The sequence below is a fragment of the Megascapheus bottae genome, chromosome 1 (assembly GCF_031878675.1).
Source record: "Megascapheus bottae isolate mThoBot1 chromosome 1, mThoBot2.hap1, whole genome shotgun sequence".
In the NCBI taxonomy this organism is placed as follows: domain Eukaryota; kingdom Metazoa; phylum Chordata; class Mammalia; order Rodentia; family Geomyidae; genus Megascapheus; species Megascapheus bottae.
Window position 1 is genome coordinate 102,080,318 of NC_143509.1, and position 19,498 is coordinate 102,099,815.

At 47.9% G+C, this 19,498-nt stretch overlaps 1 protein-coding gene across 1 annotated transcript in view; it reads right to left on the reverse strand.

Annotated features, from left to right (window-relative positions):
* Positions 1-19,498, reverse strand: part of Dscam (DS cell adhesion molecule) — a 342,911-nt gene that overhangs the window by 9,905 nt on the left and 313,508 nt on the right. The window contains exons 30-32 of the mRNA XM_090331431.1: positions 16,185-16,334; positions 8,142-8,339; positions 6,601-6,903 (exon numbers count right to left, since the gene is read on the reverse strand). Coding sequence (XP_090187557.1) covers positions 6,601-6,903; positions 8,142-8,339; positions 16,185-16,334 — 651 coding nt within the window. The remainder of the gene's footprint in view (positions 1-6,600; positions 6,904-8,141; positions 8,340-16,184; positions 16,335-19,498) is intronic.

Below are 19,498 nucleotides of genomic sequence, written 5' to 3' on the forward strand. Positions count from 1 at the left end.
AATGTTAAGCCTGTAATTGGAAGATGCACAAAAGAAAGAAAGAAGAATATATGAACTTCTACCTTGAGAAGGGATGGAGGAAATGAAATACGGCTTTGGGAGGGGGCAGTAGTGGGAGTAAATCCACCTGCTAATGCGCTCCTGTATGAAGATGAAGGAAGGGCCAGGCCAGGAGGAGAGGCCTCTTGCCAGTGATTGCTGAAGCCTAATTTTCTCATTCAGGAGGCAAGAGGACAGAGTGGGAAACATGGCTCAGTGAACGTGAAAGCCAGGGGTGAGGTGACTAGCCTAGATTAGGCCAGTGGTACTAGCCTGAATGCACAAGGGCTTCCCAGGTGAAAGTTCCCAGGTAAGGGCTCTGGGCTTGTGTGCCTGCTGTGGGTTCTGCCTCGCTCTCAACATGCTCAGGAGAGGCTAATGCGTAGGTTGAGCGGATCCTAAAATTAAATCCCAGTAACTTTCCAATATATCAACTGGTAGGCAGTGGACTGGGCTGTTTCCAGCTGGAAAACAGTATTTCGATGATGTGAGAGGCTGAAGCACCCAGCCTCAGAGCTGGGCTCCCGAGATAGCTGAGTTTGGACACAGGAGGGACCCTGCTTTCCCCAGGGCCAGTGGGCCAGGGGCCCAGGTTGCAAGAGGACGTTTGAAGCTTTCAGATGTATTAAATGGCTCTGCACAGTGACAGCTCTTGATTTCACAACACGTATATCATGAATAAAGAAGAAGAGGTAATGTAAGCCGCTTGAGGTGCTCTCCAAGACAGAACTGTCATCAAAGTGCAAAAGCTGCCCTGACCCCAGGAAGGAAAGAAATACGGTTGGGCCTGCCAGCAATTTCTCAGGAGACAAAGTTTGTGTGTTTTGTTGCAGTTTGTTTTTCTTTTCATTTTTTTTAAAGATGAAAATAGCTATCCCTTCTTGAAGAAAACAAGCATATAATTAGCATTTTACTTACAATGTATGAGCCCTAAAGTTTTAAAATTCAGGTATTATGACACATGTAAAGTTATAATTTTCAGGCTGCCTTTAGTACAGCCACCCACACCTCAGGATCCATGTCTCTTTGCCTCAAGAAGACATCTGTGTTAGATTTGTAAGAGCAAAACAAAAAAATAAATAATTTTGCTTCAAAGTGTGCCAGAATTAGAGTAGATGTCAGTGTCCTCTTATACTTGATTGCTTCTGATAATTAAAATACTCTGGCCAATAGTTTAGTCTTTTTTTTCCTCAATTGTTCAGTCTTATCAGATAACATGAAGACCATGATACATCCACTAAATAAACACACACACACACACACAATGTCACAGACATAGTGTTAGACATTCATATAAAACTATTTCTTGAGCATTCTATGTCAAATGGACACCTATAGACTCTAATGAGCAAGACAAAGATAACTGAGGTTTCCTATTTTCCTAAAGTTGATCTGATCAGATTCATGTGACTTGATTGAGTTGTAGTTAACTTAAAAAATTCTGGGATTGGGCTGGGAGTTTGGCCTAGTGGTAGAGTGCTTGCCTAGCATGCATGAAGACCCGGGTTCAATTCCTTGATACCACATACATAGAAAAAAAGCTGGAAATGGTGCTGTGGCTCAAGTGGTAGAGCCCTAGCCTTGAGAAAGTCCAAGGACAGTGCTCAGGCCCTGAGCCCAAGCCCAGGACTGGCAAAAAAAAAAATTCTGGGATCATATTTTTGGTACTGAAGACAGACAAGGGAAAAAAAGTAATGAGTAAAAATGATCATCAAAAGGAAGAAGAGTTAGACTGAGCCTGAGCCTGGTAACAAACAGCTATGAGGGAGCCAGAAGAAAGAGTCTTGTGGTCTGAGGCTAGCCCTGGAAAACAGTACAAGACCTGATCCCCCTAATAAATAAAGCCTAAAAGGACAGGGGCATGGCTCAAGTGGTATTGTATCTGCCTCATCAGCACAAGGTTCTGTCTAAAAAACCCCACCCAGTACCACCACCCAAGAGAAAGAGAAAGGAGAGAGAGAGAGAGAGAGAAACAGAGACAGAAAGAGGCTTTCATGGTAAGGAACAAGATATCCAGAAATTTGTGGACTATGAAATGACTGGCCTCCTGCAGAACCCAGAGGAAACAAGGAGAAAGGATGAGCTTACAAGCACAATTCAAGATGCTGCTGGCTGAGGCACAACGCCTAGGCAGCGTCAGAATAAGAAGCCATGTGTGCTTGGCATGCGTGCAGCCATCTTGAACCACCATGGGCTCCCAGGACAATCTGGTCCTGGGCTCCCATGGCTTCCCAGAATGCTGCAAGGAGAGGACAACCACAGAGGGGCACCTGGACCCATGACTGGACCACAGCGCTGGGAATGCGTCCGACTCTTGAGATCAACCAGGTACGTTAAGGGTTAGATGGAGTCTCTCTTATCTTGACCACTTCACAAGCCCTCGTGTTGTCACCCAAATCACAGAGCTCCGCCCGGGCTTGCTGCCACCCTAGGCGATGTCTCCGCCAGCAAGTTCCCAGAACATTTCAGCCTGTGTGTGTGTCGGAGTGTCTCCTCTCCTACCTCCGTGTGATGATCCCTTCCGACCCGCTCCGTGCCCGGGCTACATACTCCAGGACATGTTTTGTGAGCCACGCGGCCTTCAACAGCATCATAAAGGAGCAATAGAAAGCTCTCCAAAGGGGTTAAAGTAGTTCTCTAACATATGTTAAATATTCAGCAATAAAATGATCATCTAGGGTCGACAAAAGAAAGTTTGTGGACATCAGAACTCACATTGATTTCAGAAATTATTCATACTTAAAGTTATGAAATCATTTTCCTCTAAATAATGCATTAAGATGATGGCATTTTTTTTTGGTGATCTTTCAGAGGCTCTAATGGATCTAGGCAACAATGTCATGGAAAAAAATACGAATCCAACAGTTATGGGCCACATGCCATCAAACAAGAATCATCAAGCCTTGAATTATTTAGAGGCTGGCAGAAGTAGGGCAGTGATCTGACCTAGAAGCCCATTCTCCACCCTGAATCTGCGTGCTTGGGCTGTGTGTACGTTGCACAATCACGGTATTAGGCACCGATGCTATGCCCTCCTCACAGAAGTGGCTAATGATGCCAAGCTGGACAAGATGCTCACGGGCTTATTTCCATGTCTCCTGCCCTCCTCCTCCCCCAACCCCACCCATGGCATTTATCCTGTCCTTTTCTGCATTCTCCTTGCAAATAAATGCCAACAACAACAAAATTATTTGAAATAAAAATACCCACAAATAAGGGCCAATCCATTCTCCTGCTGGGGCCGACAGAATGAAAATAAAGGAAGCCATCATTCTTTACTGTACCCTGGCATGAATCTGAAGTCCACTTGGGAGGTGATTTGCTGGACAGACAATTCTCCTCTGATTTATTTTTTCATGTATTTATAAGCCTCCTTTCAGCCGGGCCTTATGGTATAAAACATAAGGGAATCGCAGTAACTCAAAAGTGAAGATTGATGTTTGAACTAGAACTGGCATTATGGTTGACAAAAGGGTGAAATGAGAAGTAAAACTGGGTAGTCCATGGAAAGTAATCTACAGGCAGCCACCAACTGGCCTCCATCAGCCGGATTAGTGTGAAGGTTTAATTGTGCTGTTTGCAAACACTGACGCCAACACTTAACAATGGAGTTTCGATGGGAAACTAAGATTCCTGACTTCTCTTAAAATATGAGCTCAGACTTCATTTCATTTCCACTTGTGGGTACCTGGCAGGTGCCTTGCTGGTCTTTAGGCAGTCTTGTGCTTTAGGCAGTCTGTAAAGTCTTCAACTATCCTTAATCACGTGGCCCCTGTTCTCTCATTTCTACCATCCACCAAGAGTAGTTCTTGCATCCATACCCAAGTGCTCACTCACAGCCAAGCTGAAGATCAAACGCCTGGCTGACAGCCTGCCATTTCCTGCATCTTCAGTCCCAGTGGTAGCTTCTCTTTCTTTTCAAAAGCCAGTTGTCTTAAATACAATTCCCCCCAAATAAAATCCCTCTTCTCATTCAACAGTGAGGGATGAGTCCCTTCTATGGAGTCTGGGCTCCAGTTGTCTGAATAATAGTGGTGTAAATCTGGCTTGGTCTCTCCCCAGGTACTCGAAAGATGAGAGCTTAGTCTTCAGTTTAGGGACGGGAGGTGGTGGGAAGGAGTGGGGGGGTAGATCTTAAGAGATGGGGGCTGAGTGGTAACCTTTAAGTTCTTTAAACACATCTTTGGTCATTTTTCTCTATTACTATACACTGGAATCAATCAAACTTTCCTATAGATCTTTGCTCTGTTGCCTGAAATGATATCTGATTTCTGCCCAGTTTGGGATGCATTCCCATCATTAAATCGATTTCCTGGGAAATATGAGGTGGTCCTGTGACACTCTTTTATGGGTAACTGGTAGGACAAGGTTCTTTCCTGTGCTTTGGCTCCCGTCTCACCACACACTCTCTTCCATGCACTCCTGCCATGGTGCCATTGACCACAGGGCCCTCTCCAGAGCCAGCTCGACACCAGGCCATGCCCCTGAACCAGAACCTTTCCTTTATAAAGAAGAGGAGCTGCTCGTTATCAAGTCTGCAGCCTCAGGTATTTTCTTATAGCGATGCCAGGCTGACCGACACAGTCTATGTGTGGAGCGGCCTTACAAAACCAGCCAGTACCACTGCTGGTCCCTGGAGGGCTTTCTGTGAGAACGAGCCGGCCGTGGCAGGAAGCAGAGCACGTGCACCGACTCGACAGAGCACAGAGGACAGGCGAGCCCAGCGTCGTGTCAGGTGAGCGCGTCGTTCTGGACGCTTCCCCCAGCTGACGATCTTTCGCAAGCCTGCCCCGCAGCCAGGCTCATGAACAGCACTTGCTTTCCACCAACAGGTGGAGGGGGAATCAGGCAGCCGTCTGCGACAGCCACCCAGCCTGAGGCCCTGAGGGAGCCAGAGCACCAGCGGCCCTCCCCCTCCTCATCTGCCCTGTGTGCCTTTGGAACTGCCATGTTCATCACCTCCCCTCCACCATCTCCTCACCTGACCTCCATGTTCATCACCTCCCCTCCCCCATCTCCTCACCTGACCACCATGATCATCACCTCCCCTCCCCCATCTCCCCACCTGACCTCCATGTTCATCACCTCCCCTCCCCCATCTCCCCACCTGACCTCCATGTTCATCACCTCCCCTCCCCCATCTCCCCACCTGACCACCATGATCATCACCTCCCCTCCCCCATCTCCTCACCTGACCTCCATGTTCATCACCTCCCCTCCCCCATCTCCTCACCTGACCACCATGTTCAGCACCTCCCCTCCCCCATCTCCTCACCTGATCTCCATGTTCATCACCCCCCTCCACCATCTCCTCACCTGACCACCATGTTCATCACCTCCCCTCCCCCATCTCCTCACCTGACCTCCATGTTCATCACCTCCCCTCCCCCATCTCCTCACCTGACCACTATGTTCATCACCCCCCTCCCCCATCTCCTCACCTGACCTCCATGTTCATCACCCCCTCCCCCATCTCCTCACCTGACCTCCATGTTCATCACCCCCCTCCCCCATCTCCTCACCTGACCTCCATGTTCATCACCTCCCCTCCCCCATCTCCTCACCTGACCTCCATGTTCATCCCCTCCCCTCCCCCATCTCCTCACCTGACCTCCATGTTCATCCCCTCCCCTCCCCCATCTCCTCACCTGACCACCATGATCATCACCTCCCCTCCCCCATCTCCTCACCTGACCTCCATGTTCATCACCTTCCCTCCCCCATCTCCTCACCTGACCTCCATGTTCATCACCTTCCCTCCCCCATCTCCTCACCTGACCTCCATGTTCATCACCCCCCTCCCCCATCTCCTCACCTAACCTCCATGTTCATCACCTCCCCTCCCCCATCTCCTCACCTGACCTCCATGTTCATCACCTACCCTCCCCCATCTCCCCACCTGACCACCATGATCATCACCTCCCCTCCCCCATCTCCTCACCTGACCTCCATGTTCATCACCTCCCCTCCCCCATCTCCTCACCTGACCACCATGTTCATCACCTCCCCTCCCCCATCTCCTCACCTGACCTCCATGTTCATCACCTCCCCTCCCCCATCTCCTCACCTGACCTCCATGTTCATCACCTCCCCTCCCCCATCTCCTCACCTGATCTCCATGTTCATCACCCCCCTCCACCATCTCCTCACCTGACCACCATGTTCATCACCTCCCCTCCCCCATCTCCTCACCTGACCTCCATGTTCATCACCTCCCCTCCCCCATCTCCTCACCTGACCACTATGTTCATCACCCCCCTCCCCCATCTCCTCACCTGACCTCCATGTTCATCACCCCCTCCCCCATCTCCTCACCTGACCTCCATGTTCATCACCCCCCTCCCCCATCTCCTCACCTGACCTCCATGTTCATCACCTCCCCTCCCCCATCTCCTCACCTGACCTCCATGTTCATCACCTCCCCTCCCCCATCTCCTCACCTGACCTCCATGTTCATCCCCTCCCCTCCCCCATCTCCTCACCTGACCACCATGATCATCACCTCCCCTCCCCCATCTCCTCACCTGACCTCCATGTTCATCACCTCCTCCATCTCCTCACCTGGCCTGTGTGCCTTTGGAACCGCCATGTTCATCACCCTCCCTCCATCCTGAGGCTTGGGAGGGGACGCAGTGAACCTGCAGATCCCCGATTCTGAAGGGGTGCTGGAGGTCAGGCTGTCCGTGTACTCATTTGTCCCTGCCGTCAGCTGCTCGGAGGACGTGTCCGAGATGAAGCATTCTGTGACGGTGAACTTGGCATGCCGCAGCTGCTCCTCCATCTTGGCGTGCTCGTAGGCCCGGGCCAGCTCCTCGTAGGTGGAGGAGGCACTTTCCGTAGACACCATGCTGCTTCTCGCTCGGTCTGCGCCACAGCAGAGAGGAAACAACACATGACTCCCCACCCATGTCCTCGCCCACCGCATGACACCCCTCCTGGGTCACTGCTGGATTGCAGGAGTCTTGGCTGGCTGGCAGGGGCCTCTGCCTGTCTCTCTGAGCCAGCTTGCTGCGTTTCAGCCTTTTCAGCCAGGGAATTCATTTCAATTGAATCGCTGTGGTCAGATGTCCCAACTCCAGACATCTTCAGAAATAAGTAATGCTTCCCTTGAACAATTATGTTTTCAGCTAGGGCGGGAGAGGGGATGTGGTGTCACTGAGCTGGGCCCCGGCCCCCACTTGCCTTGAAAATTCATCCACACTGCATGTATGACGGGAGCACTGAGGTTCAGCAACTCACAGCCGTGAGGATGCCTCAAACGAAGATGCAACTTGGCATAGAAACAGACCTTAAGGTACAAAGGTCCTCGGTTTCTGGGACCCATCCTTTGCTGACATCACTCTTTACAGGGGCAAGAAAGCAGCCAGGAGATAAGCTAGTACAAATGGGTCTTTTAACTGGGACACAAATCTCTGCTTTTTAAGACTACGAAAAAGTTCTGGGGAACTCTGAAAGCCTTCTAAAAGAAATAACAGCCATAAAAATAAATTCCCACAGTGGCGTTCCACCTTTAGATCCCTGGTTTTGAAGTAGAGCATCAAGAACAAAAGAAAGATGAGTATTAAAATTTCCTACAGCGATCAGGTTCAGAAATAATTTCTTTTCAAAACTTGGGAGGTGGTGGGGGGGTTAGGTAAGACAAAACTATTCTTAGATCCTGTCTTTTTCTCTCAAAGGGGAATCTTGGTGGCTGATGCCATGTAATAATGAAATAATTGGTGTAATCATCAACCCCTGCTTCATTGTCAGGTGGGCCAGCCTGTGTCCCCTCTAGAGGGAGCTGTGACCTCCCTGACATGCAACTACTAGAGTCCTATCTTAATCCTAGAGATAGCAGGCCAGATGCCTTTTGAGTACCAGCAGAGATCACTGCATTTCTCCCAGCAGGATAGAAACCAAAAAGAGCCAGCAGCATGGGTATGAGATTCAGGACATGTGTTAAAGAGAGACCTCTTGGTTTGGTTTTGCAGATGGATAGACAGTGGAGGAAATGCTGCCTGGCCGTGCTGGGACTTCACAGTGGATATGCAGGGGAGAAAAAGCCCTCTGCTCCCTGTCTAGGGAACTCTGGGTCCCCAGATGCGGGGGAGGCAGGGTCCCACCTGTGTCTTGCGATGGGCTGACACTGTAGCTGTCACTCTCTTTGTCCACCGATCCCGTGGCCCTGGGCGTCGGCAGCCTCCAGTCTGTGGTGAGGGTGTGCGCAGAGATGGTGGGGTGGGGTCTGTTGAGGGTCCACTGGCTGGCATACCGGTTTCTCGCTGTGGGCCCGGCCTTTGCGTTCCGCCTGGTGGTGGGATCTGTGAAGAACCAGCAGTGATGACTCTCTCTGTGCCTAGAGGAGCCTAGCTAGTTCTGTGGGGGTCATCCAGGGATGGCAGCTCTCTCCCCTAGAGCCCCCCACAACCTTCTACACCCAGCCTGACTACCAGGGAGCCATCCTCCATGTTGCTGTCCATAGTAAAGGAAAAGGTTACGTGCAGGTAAACTGGGGTGGTTGTGTGTATGATGCCAAAGGCAGAAAGCCAGTGGGGTGGACCCGGGTAGGAGCTCAGCTCTGAGGAGGTGAGAGTCATGTTTTAGTAACAGAGCATCGGACCCTAGTATGGATGGAGGAGAGGTTCAAGGACCTCCAGGCAGAGGCTCAGGCAGAGGCAGCCTAGAGTCCCACGAGGGCCTTTTCACCTTTGAACCTCTGCCTCTCAAAAGAGAACATCGTGTGGTTAGTTCTGGAGATTGGCTGGCTATCCTGAACCCTACTTCGCTACCCAGCACCAATGTAAAAGTTTCAAATGAGCTGCTTCTTGGTCCCAGAATGCCTCATCTTGATCATCTGAACTGTAGTAACATTTACATGACAAAACCTTTTGTGTGTTTGGGGCAGGCGTTAGGGGTGTGGGTGTGGGTCAGTACTGGGGCTTGAACTTGGGACTTCATGCTCTCACTGGCTTTTTCACTTAAGACTGGCACTTTACCACTTGAGCCATATCTCCACTTCCAGCTTTTTTTCTGGTTAATCAAGAGGTTTTGCTGGTTCGTGGACTTTTCTGCCTCTGTTGGCTTTGAGGTATGATTCTCTGATCTCATAGCTAGGATTAGCTCATAGCATGAGCCACCAGTGCTCGGCTGACGATAAGTTCTTTATAATCCCTCTTGGAGTATGAGAGCATGACACTGAGGAAGGGTGAAATGACTTTCTTTGCAAATGGAAGATTTTCTCCTCTTGCAAATTTCATGTTATTGGATTTTGAACCAATTCATCACTCTAGGATGTCAGAGAATAGCATTAATAGGGCAGCCAATCAATAACATTTAAGATTTCTTGTCTCATCAAAATATAGTCTTGGTCCATGCTCTCTGGGGCATTGTTTTTTTTTTTTTCTTTAAGACACATTTCATTCCTTACTTGCAAAATTCTAGAGAGGGCTTTTTATTGGAAAGTTTTATTTTTTATGGCTTTGATTAGAATGCAAATGAGTGGGTCTAGCGTGCCCAAAGCCTCCACATAACAAGGTGTGAATGATAATTGTGTTTCTCTGCTGAAATGCTTGGGGAGAGATCCTCCACAAGACAGAACAACACTGTCATGGGGCGGAGGCTAAATGTCTTCCAGGCACTAAGTGGAGCTTAAGTAAGTGCAGCTTGTTATTTAAATGCTAATGAGTCTTCTCCAGAAAATTACCCAGTCCCTTACATAAGTTTTGAGGAATCTCATTTTTATATTTCTTTTCTTTCTTTCTTTCTTTAGCCTGTGTGACAGTACTAGGGCTTGAACTTAGGGCCTGGGCATTGTCTCTTAGCGTCTTTGCTCAAGGCTAGCACTTTACCACTTGAGGCACACATCCACTTCTATCTTTCTGGTGGTTAACTAAAGATAAGAGTCTCGTGAACTTTACTGCCCAGAGTGGCTTTGAACTATGATCCTCAGATCTGAGCCTTTTGAATAGGATTATAGGTGTGTGTTACAGCTCAGGGTAACTGGTTTCCTGGGGGGGGTTTGGTAGTATCACAAATATGTCCCCGCACCCGTCAATGCTCCCTGCACTTTCTCCTCTTAAGCTAGCTCTACAGTGGCAGGGCAGAGACATCCTTTTGCCAGCCCTTTCCCAGGGGGATAGCACCACATTCCTCAGGAAAACTGCACATTCAAAGCCAGCATTCTTTTCAGGATTCAAGTTAATTTTGCTTAGTATCCCCCCCCCTTTTTTAATGGAAGAAAACATTACCAGTGGCCTGATAACATTGAAAATATAGGTCATGATACTAGTTTTCTGAGCTGGATTGTGTCCTCTAGTGCTGTTCTGCACACACAGCCACCCTAGAGCAGAGGAAATGGACTCTGTGCTCAAAGATGAGGGTTTGTGACACATTTAAAACCAGCGCAAAACAGGTTTTGGAGCTATTGTTCTGAACTGAAATATCTACGATTGCTTCAGAGTTTATGGCATAGATACTTAGATTCCATTCAGTTCTGTCTTTGTGTGTAACTTACCATCTCAGTTAATAAACAAATCCATGTGGACATTTCTGTCCTGCCTGGAAAATACTTTGGTACCCCCTGCATAACATCGGAATATAAATAAAGCTTGGAGATTAAGCATCGTTTTGCCAAGAAACCCGTGAGTGAAAGGGCAAAGGATATAAATAGCCCTTGGCCTTTCAACAAGTCTAAACCTGATTGCATTTCTTCCCATTAGATGAAATTATTTTAATTATCTTGGATTTGAGGTCAGACAGGATTTTGAGGATAACAGGGTTCCAGAATAGGTCACGTGTGTGTAGTGGGCCCCACGTTAATCTGCTTTCATCCTTGGCTGGTGGCTTTTCTGTCTTGCAGACGGAAGTGCTCAGTTTGTGTGGTGGCTTTACGGGTTCTCCCAGAGAGGGCATGCAGTCAGGCCTACGTGTCCATCTAGCTCACAAAAAGAATGAGTCCATGCTGTAACTTGCTTATATCTATCTATCTATCTATCTATCTATCTATCTATCTATCTATCTATCTATCTATCTATCTATCCATCCATCCACATACACACATATATATATACATAATTTCTTATATAAAGTGACACACATAATTCTTACACATAATTTCTTATATAAAGTGACATCATATTTTTTATCCAACCCACTCACATTTTTAGCATAGTTTTGATCATTTCTAGATTATCTGTAATAGCATATACTATACAGATGTGATGAAAATAGTCATTACATAAGCCACTGCTGGCTGAATCCACAGATGTGAATCCCACAATCCCACAGATGCGGAACACTCAATATCTCCATCCATCTGTATCTGATCTCGATCTTTTCACACACATACCTGTGTGTCTTGGGCACAGAGACAGATGTGTAGGTGTGCCTCTGTGTGTGTGTGTGTGTGTGTGTGTGCCTCTGTGTGTGTGTGCCTCTGTGTGTATATGTGTGTGCCTCTGTGTGTGTGTGCCTCTGTGTGTATATGTGTGTGCCTCTGTGTGTGTGTGTGCCTCTGTGTGTGTGTATATCTGTGTGCCTCTGTGTGTGTGTGCCTCTGTGTGTATATGTGTGTGCCTCTGTGTGTGTGTGCCTCTGTGTGTGTCTCATCTTTGATTTCCATGCATTCTTTAAGTATTTTAGTATCATAATCCATACTTGGGGGCCACACGCAGTGTGGTTACTTGTCAGGAAGATGGTGACAGGAGAGCCAGTGGGTAGATTAGGGAAGGCTGAAAGCTCAAGCAATTTGATAGAAAAGTCTCCATAAAATCACTAATCCAGATGTCTCAGAAATCTAAGGGCCAGATGCCCGGGGGACAGAGGTCCCAGCTAAGGAGCCACAGCACAGGAAGATACTGCCTCCTCCTGCCTCTGGCTCTCACATGGCATCTTGGTTTCTCTGCACTGGAAGGCTGGGTGCTGAGGCCTGCAGGGGCCTGGTGGGGTATGTGTAGATCTGGTTCCATCTTCTGGATGAAGACTTGGAAGGCATGAAGCACTGCCACTGTGGAAGTGATGGCAGTCCCTCCAGATAGAGGGCGCTCAGAAGGGAAAGGGGCAGCGGTGTGTGTCCTGGGCATGGCTGGCTCAGGGAGCAGCTCTCACAGCCTCACACTGACCGTGACTGAGTGGGATCTCAACAGCACTCTCACAGGAGAGTCTTAAGGGGTCTTAAGATCCGCCCCCAGGGTCTCCCTTCCCATGCATAAGAGCTACCTTATAACACTTGCCCTGACAGTCTCTCACCTTGGCCTTTCTGAAGAATACATGCCAGAAATACTGAAATTCCCACCATTACATTTGTCCCATTGTAGAGCACTGCAACCATTTATTAAATCTGAATAAGAATTTCTGAACCTTTATGCTCATGGATAATTAATAATAACTCTGCACCTTTTGTACTGGTAGGCCCTGAATTTGATTCCAGTCTCTGAGAACAATGAAACAAACACACAAAAGAAACCATTGCTACAACACACACACATCAATCAGTTGATGTTTTCAATGCATATGGTTGGAAAGCAAGGCAAAAAAGAGTATTCTTGGGGCCGTGAGTTTGGCCTAGTGGTTGCCTAGCATGCATGAAGACCCAGATTCGATTCCTTAGTACCATATACATAGAAAAAGCAGGAAGTGGTGCTATGGTTCAAGTGGAAGAGTGCTAGCCTTGAAAAGCCCAAGGACAGTGCTCAAGCCTTGAGTTCAGGCCCCAGGATAGGCAAAAAAAAAAAGTCAAAAAGAGTACTATAAATCAGAAATACTGGTGCTCCAAGGGGAGCCAGAGAGCAGAGGCACCAAGGACAGGACTGTGTCTATCATTTCCAAATTCAGATTCATATACAGTCAACTGTCCACATCCATGAGTTCTGTTCTCCAGCATACATCGAAAATGTCCTAAAAAAGTGTGTCTGTACTGAACATGTGCAGTGTTCTGTCATTATCCCCTGGCTGAGACGATCCAACTGTGTCCACAGGGATGTTCATTGAATGAGGTATTGGGAGTTACCTGAGATGATTTATATGCTAAGGCTTTGCCATTTTCTATACGGGACTTGAGCTTCCTTGTGTTTTGGCTTCCTAGGAGTTCCAGAGCTGATGTCTTTATGAATGCTTAGGGACAAGTGCCAAAAAGCTCTCAAGACTAATCCTTATCAGTTTACATGTCTTCCACAATGTGAGAGTTGATGGGTTGTCCAGGGCCTGTTTAAGCTACCATGTGTCCTTTGTTTGCCCTACCAATTATTCTGATTTCAGCACTCAGTTCCTGATATGAGCTCCAACAGTGTTAGAAGCGTTGGACAAGGAAGGAACTAGAGCCTCTGCTTCAAGAGTGCAGCATAATTGATGGGAAGGAGACTGAGGCGAAGACCCCAGCAAGGGAGGTATTGGAAGAGATGAGTTGAAAGTTGGTACCATTTCTTCCTTCCATCCTTGTAATCAGAATATCTGCTGCAACTCTCTGGTGCATTAATAAAATGTTTACCAACATTAATCTCTGCAGTGCAGTCATTTTAGTGTGCTGTTCTTAGAAGGGCAGAATTCCTACAGTGGTAACCTAGTCCTAACATACAAGGTAGTTGTTAAAAACTTCCTAGCTGTGTGTGTATCCGTGAGGATACAGCACAATCCATGATTATTCCCATCTTTAGCATAGTGGGGGAAGGCATTCAATGAGGATAATATGTTTTGTTTTTATCCCTTTCTCGGTGAGAGCTGGGTGGAGAGATGGAGAGCCTGGGTGGAGAGACACAGCATTTACAAACACCCTACGTACATACATCCTCGTTACATGTTAGTTTCTAAGTTGCTAAAATACCTAGTACAATGTGAGTGCTATGCAAATATGTATCACATCTCCCGACAAGTATTGTTCTCAAAACAACTGGTGCAGAGAAACAGCACTGCTTCTCCACCTGGCTGGAAAGGCCTGGGGTCTGGGCAGCTATTTGCTCTCCCTGTCCCCGATGGCTTCCCTCATTGTCTCAGGAGCTTCCCCTGTCTCCTACTTGACTAACACCTCTGGGAGCTTCTCCTCTATCCCCATCCTACCTACGACCCTGCCCTGTGTCCTCCCACCCAAAGGATGCCTTCCCAGTGCTACCCCTGCACGGCCTCTCCCCACCCAGGCTCTCCATCTCTCCACCCAGCTCTCACTGAGAAAGGGATAAAAACAAAACCTGTTATCCTCACTGAATGCCTTCCCCCACTAAAGCAAAACGCGTGTTATTTTGTCTTTTATTCACCACACGTCCTCGTCACTGTGCACTGGGCCCTCTACGAAGAGGGCAACATGAAGAAATATCTTTAAGTGTTCAGTGACCGCATCCTTAAACTTCCTCAGCCATGTATATCCATCCTTGAGGTGAGAGATGAATGTGCCACCTCCCAGGTCTAGGACTGGTTTTTGGTTCCCTCCGTGTCTCTCAGATTCATGTTACTGTTGATACTTTAAATGCCATGAAAGCCATTTCTCATTATCCTGGGGCTTATTATTCACACAGCTAGGAGGTTTCCTTCCCCGGGCTTCCTTATCACTGATGCTTCTCCTGCCTTAACTATTGGGATCAGCCTTTGTGCAGGGCATTGGGAGAAGGGCGGGGGTCCACAGGGCATTGCTTTGTACCTGGCAGAGAGACTGTTGTGCTGTGAGCACAGCAGGCTGGAGAGTTGGTACCGTGCTGTGCTAATGGGGCAGGGCAGGCCAGGGCAAGCCAGGGCAGGCCAGGGCAGGTCAGACCTTTCCTTCTGCGATCTCTGTAAGTTTTGGTAAAGCTTGGGGAAGGGATCCCCAGTCAGGGTTCCTGACAGCCTCTTCAGAATCACCTCAGAGTTTGCTACTGGAAGAGCACTGGGCCCCACGCTCATATGGCTCCATCAGTCTCTCTAGAGCAGGACCACAGTATTTTAAACCAGTTCCTCTGAGTGAGTCTGACATACACAGCAGTCAACACAACTGCCTGCCTACCTCTCCTGTTTTCTCCAGCTGCAGCTACTGTTTCCAGCAATTTCTATGCTAATGGAGTCCAAGGAAGGCCAAAACCAAGGATGTATCCAATTACCTTCCAAGTCTGTCAACTTGCCCAGATACATCAGCCTCTGAAACCTAGCACAGAAGCGCCCGGAAGCAACCAGAAGTGGTGCTGAGGCCATCACAGTGGGGAAGCTGATGGCTGAGCCCCTGCCACGGCCTTGAAGCACTTCTGGAGAGCTAGCTCACAGTCACACCCCGGCCTGCTTGCTGCCACTCAGGCTCCACCTGTGTCTTCTGGACAGAGGGAAGGGGATGAGGCCAGACACCAGGGGAAGCAGCCCTCCATAGCAGAACCCCTGCAGAAACTCGGCCTTAGGCATCACTCATTCTTGGCTTGATGAATCGCCCCGCATTTCATCAGCAACTCACAAGCTAGAATTTATAATAAATAGCTTCCAGCATGACAAAACTACTCTCAGAATGTAAATTTTTGCAAAGAGCATGATTACCGAGACTTAAAAGCTTGACATCAAAGCCTCCAAAACGAGAATAATTGGGACACCAATTTCTCAGTCTTTAAGAGGATTTAGGAACAGTTTCAATTATGAAGAAACAAGACTGTCTAATTAATAAGCTCTAAATACATATTAAGGGGGGTTAACTTCACTGGAGTAATTAATTTCCATACATTATGAAAGCAAATATAAATAGCAGAGCACAATATAATCTCTGGATTAGCCAGGACTATAATTTTCCTCTGCTCTTGGTTGTCTGTCTGACTTCTCTGACTCCCCGACTGTAAAACTATGATAGCATTTCAGAGTGGGTGCCTGCCTGCAAGGTGGTGGTAGACAGGGAGAATTATATCATCTTTATATCTAATACTGACATATAGTAGCTATAAAATAACATTAATCACCCTCCTCTTTTTCTGTGTTGTTGAAATTAAAAGAAAAATCAAGCTGAAATTTTAGCATTTTTCCATGATAAACCAATACCAAGACTTACTGGCTTCAACTGGTATTCCAGTAGTCACTAAGATGTAACAATAAAAACTCCATATACCAATGAAGGGTTTAGAGATACCATTGCAAGGGGTTGGCTTCTTAGGGGTAGAATTGTAAAGCCACACCCCCTCCCCCGATCTGCATTTGTTAGGGACAGACTGGACATTTCCAGTCCTGGAAACACTCACTCGTTCCCGGCCGAGCATCTGAAACGTCCACCAGGGGCCCAGTGGCCTGTGACACGGACTGATAATGGACTGTGTGGGTCACCGTCAGGGACTTCTGTTTCGCTGCCTCTCCGAAGTCGGCATCGGTGAGCAGGACGGTGGAGCGGTCATCTGCGGTGCAGCAAGAACGCAGAAAGCAAGGTACAGTCACAAATCACAACCCTTTTAAAAAATGATCTCTAAATGGTGGTACAAAGGGGTTTCGATGCAACATGTCAATTATGTGTATAGTGTCTCTTGCTGAGTGTAGACCCCTCACTCTTTCCCCGCCCACCAGCTCAAGTGTTAACCGGATATGTCCCTCCCTGGCCTTTACTCTCCACGAGCACCTTCATCACTGTTAGCAACAAAGATGATAACCTCATCTACAGCAAAGCTGGTGACTGAGAATTCATTCCCCAAATGAGGCTGGCTCTGCAGTGTCAAACATGGATGTCCACTTACAGAGGAGGCTCAACTCCTCTCTTCCTTTGTTGCCATTAAATGAACATTTTAACAGAGTGTTGGATTTCTATGCTTGTCAGAAGCTCTCTGAAGACGTGGTCTGCAGTGGCAGCAGTCTCTGCATCCCAGTGGCTGGTTTGCCATTGAGAAAGGCTCCCTTGGGTTAGGAGGTGGCCAGATGTGGAGCTAGGCTGAACTTGTCAGCTCTGTCCCCAGGGGCTGCCTCTGGCCAAACTTGCAGATGCGTGGAGGGAAAATGGAAGAAAGAAGAGCTAGTCTTTAATTTTACCCACTCCTCTACTTTGAAGGATTGGGTGTGTTCCTTTCTCTTCCCACTTCTTCTGAGCTTTAATTTCTCCAGTGCATGTTTTAATTGTCTTCTCCCAACATGACTCACTCGTCAGACTTCCAGAGTCCTAAGGGCGTGGGCTCTAGAAGGCTAGGGAGGCAGGGGCCTGGGTTAGGGAGTATTCTGCACATCTCAGGAACCTACAGGAACAGATGCCTCTGCTGAGCTGTTATTTGGTTGTCTCTGGGTGTGCCATGCTCTGCTGGGATAGGTTTCACACAGTCTTAAGAGCTTGTGTGCTCCCAAAGCAACTTTGGTTAGGAGATGTGCTAACCCCTGGCCCCTGAATTTTCCAAGACCATAGCTCTAGATAATGCTCGCATGAGTTTATCAGTCAGTGGGGGCCCCAGAAAGCAGGCTTGACACTGGAGCAGTGATATTAATGTTGTAAACAACACAGCGAGGCTTCTGTGCCCAAAAAAGGCTCTGAACAGAGCGAACCTTACCAAATCCAATTAATCAGGATCTGGCAGGAAAGGAAGGCCTCTTGAAGTTAGAATCAAATTTCTTGGCACAGGACCCCAGGAAAGGCTGCCAAGCTGTCTGCTAGCATCTCAGCGGGTGTGCAGTGTGCAGGTTGGTACTGAGACAGGCGCCAGAGCTCGGCTTGGAGGTCTGGCACTGCAGCTGTCACTCGACCCCTTGATGAGGGTGGCCTTTCTTCAGAGACAATGTCTCCCTACTGGAGCTGGCACCAGGGCACCACACCTTCACCCACTTTCTTTAGTAGTAAGGGATCTTTGGGATTCTGGTGGGCAGTCAGGTTTAAGAGCCCACCAGGTGATCTACAAGGCTAAAGTGTTATTGGGACACTTGAGGCGCTTACCGTCCTGAGATTAACTACTAACTCTAGCTCGGATTTAATACCAGCCTAATATTGGATTTCAATAGTCAGATCCCAGAGTACTTGAAGGGAGTATAGCCCCACTTCCTCAATAGTTAGAAGAAGCCATCAGCCCGCTGATTGGAGTCAGGAAGAGGCAGATGGTTCTTGGTGACAGATAAGCGGTCTGTGAGGGCTCTCTGGCCAGCAGTCATGGGTTCAGGCAGTCTGGAAGACTCTCTTTTGGTGTTAAGCCAGCAATGACTAGCTCTGAGAGGCCATGTACCACTCAAAGAACCCATCAGGTCTCTGCGATTGCCGCCATGTGTAGAAGTTATCAGCGGGCCTAGTGAGAAACACTTAGCCAATATCATAACCATGTTATGTAACCATTGGGAGTTTGACACATTACCTAACCTCCTCTATTCTGCTGACATAGAAGCAATGTCTTCACATTATGCGGGCTGGAGAGTTAAATGCATCTAACATGCTTATAAAAGTAACATGGTGTTACATGTTGACTTGTTTCAAGAGGAACTTTAGGTTTTATATTCAATCTATTGAGTTAAATGGAAAAGGAAACAAGAAAGGGAATGGACAGCAAAGCAGACACCTTATGCTCACTGACATCTCCTGTATTTTGGTTCAGGATCCACCCAGTACAGTATAAAAAGTTAAGAATTTCACAGAAATCACTTGGTCTAATGAAGGCTGTAATGCTAGTATTCACCCATCTTTTTCTATGTGTTCTTTGCCTAGGCTAGATTGAAATCTAAGGAAAGATACCTTAGAACCTTAGGCCTTAGAACCTAGCAGCCATGGGGAGAAAATGTCTCTATTGGGTGGTGGGACAGGAAGGCAACATGGGAGACTCTCTGCCCATCTGGCTTGCTTCACCGGTCTCCTGGCAGGAGGAATCGGGGAAGGCCCTAGGAGCCAAGCAATAGCATCCAGAGTACAGGAAAGGGTTGCCTGGCACCCAGTGACAGTAAACCCCTTCCCAAACATCGTGAAAAGAGGCAGCTGCAGAGCCTGCCTCAGAATCCTTTCCCTGGGTCCTTGAACACAAGGGTTCCTGAGGGGAGCAGCTGGTGTAGAGGCAGGTGGCAGCGGCCTGGAGGAGGATGGTAGGGTGGCAGAGCAGGTGTTCAGGTAGGGCCCTGGGTTCTGTTTCTGGAAGCTAGATAAAATCTGCACCTCTGTCGCAAAAGTAGTACCTTTTTCAAAAGCTGGCTTGAAGTGAGACAAAATAATGCTCACTAAATGGTTACACAAGTCACCATCTCACTTAGAGATCTCTCGATAAATGTTAGCCGCCCTCTGGGTGGAGAGAGACTAGAGAGAGACGAGCCATCTGGAGACTTGCAAGGAGCCATTGCACCTCTTCCTTTGCTCTTATGGAAAGGAGAAATAGGATTTGTGGCATTCCCCTAGTCTAGGAGGTTGTCAGATGCTGAGACGTGGGGAGGGAATAGATGCTCGGTGGGTGACCTTTGTTCAAGAGATAATTGTATTTTTTTTTTTTGCCAGTCCTGGGCTTGAGCTCAGGGCCTGAGCACTGTCCTTGGACTTTCTCAAGGCTAGAGCTCTACCACTTGAGCCTCAGCACCACTTCCGGCTTTTTTCTATGTATGTGGTACTGAGGAATCGAACCCGGGT